This window comes from Triticum dicoccoides, chromosome 6A, assembly GCF_002162155.2.
Source record: "Triticum dicoccoides isolate Atlit2015 ecotype Zavitan chromosome 6A, WEW_v2.0, whole genome shotgun sequence".
Classification (NCBI taxonomy): Eukaryota; Viridiplantae; Streptophyta; class Magnoliopsida; order Poales; family Poaceae; genus Triticum; species Triticum dicoccoides.
Genome location: NC_041390.1, coordinates 13,848,511 through 13,853,580, shown reverse-complemented (window position 1 = coordinate 13,853,580; position 5,070 = coordinate 13,848,511). Strand labels below are relative to the sequence as shown.

Genomic DNA, 5,070 nt, shown 5'->3' with positions numbered 1-5,070 from the left:
GATGACTTTTGGGCGTGGCATTATGAGCGCAAGGGCGTTTTCACGGTAAGGTCAGCTTACAAGCTTTTATCCTCTACAAAACAGCAACGCATAGACTGGCTCGAACACAATGAGGGGCACTCGCACGTCGATGCTGATCGCCGGTCTTGGGCCAGACTCTGGGGTGCTGCAGTACCCTCGAAAGTACGGGTCTTCGCCTGGAGGTTGGCCAAGAGTTCGATCCCTACCGGAGATGTCACAAAACACCTAAGTATGGCTGATTCTGCGGAGTGTGCGCTCTGTCACGCGGCGGTCGATACATGGCGCCATTCCCTCTTTGATTGTCGCATGGCCCGATGTGTTTGGGCCCTCTCTGATGAGGATCTGACGAAAACAATAATATCAAACAGGGAGAAGGACGGCAAGCTTTGGATGCTTTGGTTGGTTGATACCCTACCTTCGGCTGATCTAGCACGTGTATTGGTTACAATGTGGGCCATATGGTGGGTGAGGCGCCGAGCCATCCATGGCAACCAGTACCAAAGCCCACTGAGTACCCATACTTTCATCGACAAGTTTCTAGCAGAGCTCGAGATGTTGCCAGACACGAAAGTACACCCCAAGGACTTACACGTAACTTCCAGGGACCTGCATGTGAACTCTAGGGACCTGCATGTGACTAGAGATGGCCATGGGGGTCCACCTCCGTATGCGTGGCTCCCGCCGGAGCGTCATGATGTCAAGATGAATGTTGATGGTGGCTTTTCGAAGATCGGAGATCGGGCAGCAGCAGCAGTGATATGCAGAGATAAGCGCGGCAACTTCCTAGGTGCCTCGGCCATCATCCACGAAGGCCGCCTTGATCCAACGATCATCGAAGCACAGGCCTGTTGCGAGGCCCTCTCCCTCGCCTCTGATTTGCAGGTCTTTTCTCTGTGTGTGGCCTCGGACTGCTTGGAAGTAGTGATGAATATTCAAGAGGAAGTTCCCTGTCGATATTTCCCCATCCTACAAGACATCAAGTACCAGAGGAGTCAATTCCACAATGTAAAGTTTCTTCATGAGAGTAGGAAGCACAACGGTGAAGCACATGCCTTAGCAAAGGCAGCTGCCTCCCTTAGCCCGGGCGCCATGTGTGGCTTGGCATTTTGCCCGATATTATATGTATCCCCATGTAATTGAACTATTAATAAAGGATGCAGTTGCTCAGAAAAAAAATGCCCGACGACTTCTTAACGGCAGATGCTAGGCGTAAGCCGGATGATAACTGCGAGTTATCAGCCGCCTTGGTAATCGTCCGATCATGCACATAGTAGCCGTCCGCTTAGTCTCGCACTACTCGTCAACATCTTCCCTCTCACGCAACAGAGGCACCACCCATGCAGCGCCCACTGTTGCGCTCCAAGCACACCTACCAGCTCGACGACAACAGTTAGGACACCACCGGAGCTGTGATGCAACGACTATCGGAGGTACGGTGCAGCTGGCGTCGACACCACCGGAGTTGCGATGCAACGGCCATCGGAGTCGTGATGCAGCGGGCATCGATGCCGCCGGAGCTGCCATGCAGTGGGCGTCGACGCGGCCGGAGTTGCGATGCAGCGGCCATCGAAGTTGTGATGCAGCGGACGTCGACTCTACCGGAGCTGTGAGGCAGCGGTCATCGATGCCGCCGGGCTGCAATGCAGCGACTGACGGAGCCAACGCCGTCAGAGCTGTGATGCGGCCGCCAGAGCTGCGATGCAGCGTGTGCCAGAGCTGCGATGCAACGGGCGTCGACGCCGTCAGAGTTGCGATGCAGGATCGTCGATGTTGGGTTTGCGGCAGCTTGATTCCGTATGCTCGTCGGCACCTCACGGCTGTTGGAACCTGGAACACAAGGGCGTCAGTAGTGGTTGTCGTCTGCCCCATGGAGCAGCTCGTGCGTGGGAGCAGCCGCCGAGGCACTGCCTAGCAGTCCTCGTGGCCAGAGCCGCTCGCCGGCGGAGCCTCCTCCTGCAGCATCAGAGCGGCAGAGTGGTGAGATCTCGCTGCTGGGCTCAGCCGGGCGTCGCCTCCGGCCTCTCCGTGCACCCAGTGACACAGCCGCGTCTTGCTTTCTGGTGTGGTGAGATGGGGATGAGACCATAGGAAGAGAGGAAGAGGAAGGATCGAGAGAACACGAGATAAGATTTCTACGGTGAGGAACAAAAGGCACGTATGGCCAGGTATAGGGAGGGGTGAAGACGGCGACACGCCTCGGCTCGCTCTGAATGTATTTGGCCTATGGATCTGAATGTATTTTTATTTCTGGTGTTCTTTGTACTACTTTGAGAGTTGGTGAATTGATTGAAAGTCTTTTTTTTCCCCACAAGTTAGTGTGTTCGTGCAGCTGACTCGAGGCCTGTTCAAACCCCGTGCTATCCATGGGCCGGCCGGCCCGTTGTCTCGCCGCGAAGAACCGGCGGCAAGCGTAGCGGCGCCCACCAGTTTCGAAGTTTCGAAAGGCGCACGCACGCTCGGTCCCCAGCCCGCGAAACCCGAAACCCCCCGAAAAACCAACGGCGGCCGGGCAGCGGATTACTATTTGGGATCTCATTATTTTTTCCCATTTAGTACTCTCGTTCCCCTCCGCGAGTCCCTGCCGGCGGGCCCCCACTTTCCCCGCGCCGGGTCGGGAGCCCGTGGACCGTGGACGACGCTGACGCGCGGGCCCCGCGGAGGCGATAAAGACTCGTGTCGCTCGCTCTCCCGCCCGCCCGTCCGTCGGTCTCCTACTAGTCCTCGGGCTCGGGCTCGAGTTCGACTTGGCTGCTCCGGCTCAGACCCAGACACCGACCCGAGGAGCCGAACGAACCCATCCCCCTCTCCGCCGACGCCTCCGATTCCGGCGGAGCAGCAGCAGCATGCCGCCCAAGCGCGGGCGGGGCCGCGGGAGGGGCCGGGGCCGCGGGAGGCCGCGCAGGGAGGTCCCCGTCGCGGACGAGGCGAGCGGCGGGTGGGCCGACGACGACCTAGGTCTCCCGGCCACCCCCTCCGACTCGACCGCCGAGGAGCCCAGGCGCGGGCGCGGCAGGGGCGCCCGGGGGAGCCGCGGGCGCGGGCGCGGGCGACGGCCCGCCGTCGAAGCCGAGGTAACCTAGCGCCGTACCCCGCTACCTAGGTCTCCCCTCCCCTCGGAGCTCGACGAGAGCAGCCGGCCGCCGCGGGGAGCGTCTCGGGGACCCGTCTCGGCGCGGCTACCGGGAGCTGCGGCCGTCTCGTTGGGTTGTGCTTCGTTTCGTCCCTGCCTCTTTTTTGCCTGCTTCCGGGAGGAGCGCTGGCTGGGGGATTTTAGCCCAGGCCGCCACCCGCATCTAACCTAGGGTTTGGTGGTCGGTGTCGCCCAGCCTGTAAGCCTAGCATATCCATGAACTAGGGTTTTAAGCGCGCCGCCACTCACAATATTCAAACACATACCAGCGGATTTCAGCAGCTCCCCCTAAATAAACGCTTAATGGTTGCTTGGTCGTGGTGGCAGGAAGACGACGACGCGAAGGAGGTTGATGAGGAGTTGCCACCGCCTTCTACTGCGGTGAGTATATTTCCCCGCCAACCTTTCCATGTGGGGGAGCTTCGGCGGAGCTTACTGAAATCCTCAATGGCTGGTTGTTGTTGGTCCTGGGTTGCAGGAGAACGGTGTGGACAAGGGCAACGAAGAGATGCCACCGCAGGATTCTGCCGAGGTCATTGTTTTTCCTTATAGCTTGCAAGTTTGATGGATTGGATTATTTTAGAAGGCAGTAATCCTTACATTGTTTCATCCTCATTACTGGTTTCTCTATTACAGGAGAAAGACACAGAAGGGGGAACGCAGAACTTGAGACCAGCAAAAAAACGCAAGAGGGATCCTGTTGCTGACCCCTCTTCACTTGGGCCTAGGCCTGCGCGACTTAAGAAGACGCTGAATCCTCCACCTAAGGTTGCAAGCTCCTTCTACCTTTCTTGTTAATACTACTGCCGTCCCTTCAGTTTTCAGGTCTAATGAGTGGTGGATGAATGATTATGACTGTGTGTGATGTGCTCACGTAGTTTGTGCATTATTTGTAAGCACATTTTTAGTTGCTGGTATGTTTTTCATATATTAGACAGACAGCCACATTCTAATTTTCATTTGCTTTTGTATATATGTAAACAAGAAGCATAACCGGCAATATACATACATTCTCTAAGCAACGCTTCAGCTACCAAAGAAATAGACGTGAAATACTTTACATAAGAAGTGCCTACATTTTCCAAATACCTGCTCACATTTTAGCCTTTACCTTTCCCAGTATGTACATAGCACATGACATGTTTTTGTTTGTGGCTGGCATTTGCAGGATACAAAAAAGAGAGATGGAACTTCAAACATGTGTCATCAATGCCAGAGGAATGACAATGGAAGAGTCGTGCGATGTCTGGGCTGCAAAGAATATATGAGGAGATACTGCATGCTGTGCATAAATCGCTGGTTTGTGCCCTCTAAAAGCATTCATGTTTGCCACCTGGTTCTGTTGTGTTTGCCTGCCTGTTTTCTTAGAGTTATAGCACTTGTGTTTTTTCATCTCTTATATTTTGCAAGTACTTTGTGCAGCCACCATGATGTGTTCGCTCACAAAATGACCTGGCTTGTGTTTGTGGCGTGATCTGAACAGGTATCCACATTTAACAGAAGATGACTTTGTGAATAGTTGTCCATTTTGTCGCAATAATTGCAACTGCAAGACTTGTCTGCGGAAAAACATAATAAGCAAGGTATGCCTTCAGCCTTGTGTGTTTCATGCTTCATTTCAAATTTGTTTTCTGTCTGCACTCTGCAGTATGTTTGATACTCCCATGCCTCTATAGACTTGCATAATCCCTGAAACAACGTGAAGGGGCAAATGACACGCATTCCTGTTGCTTTAAATTTGTGTTTTTTTACTTTAGTGTGGTGTACAGTAAAAAAAGTTGCCAATGCTGTTATAGCATAATGGTAAGCTCTCCAGGTGAGGGAGCTGCGGGCCAGGGCTCGAACCCTTGTGGCACAAAAAAAGGGCACCTAGCTGGCTCCCCTGCTAGTGGCTGTGCCTGTGGTAATGCTACGACCCG

The 5,070-nt window shown here is 54.6% G+C and overlaps 2 protein-coding genes across 2 annotated transcripts in view; one reads left to right on the top strand and one right to left on the bottom strand.

Moving 5' to 3' along the window:
* Positions 1–412: 412 nt before the first annotated feature.
* On the bottom strand, positions 413–2,192 carry LOC119319374. The gene is made up of 2 exons (XM_037593864.1): positions 1,395–2,192; positions 413–987 (listed from the first exon to the last, which is right to left on the bottom strand). Exons 1-2 carry the CDS (start codon positions 1,888–1,890, stop codon positions 851–853), a joined length of 633 nt encoding a protein of 210 aa, XP_037449761.1. The 5' UTR covers positions 1,891–2,192; the 3' UTR covers positions 413–850.
* A 553-nt stretch (positions 2,193–2,745) lies between these two features.
* Positions 2,746–5,070, top strand: part of LOC119319373 (lysine-specific demethylase JMJ25-like) — a 9,723-nt gene continuing 7,398 nt past the window's right edge. The window contains exons 1-6 of the mRNA XM_037593863.1: positions 2,746–3,092; positions 3,479–3,532; positions 3,630–3,683; positions 3,788–3,919; positions 4,320–4,450; positions 4,635–4,734. Of these exons, the coding sequence (XP_037449760.1) occupies positions 2,865–3,092; positions 3,479–3,532; positions 3,630–3,683; positions 3,788–3,919; positions 4,320–4,450; positions 4,635–4,734 (699 nt within the window). The 5' untranslated portion in view covers positions 2,746–2,864. The remainder of the gene's footprint in view (positions 3,093–3,478; positions 3,533–3,629; positions 3,684–3,787; positions 3,920–4,319; positions 4,451–4,634; positions 4,735–5,070) is intronic.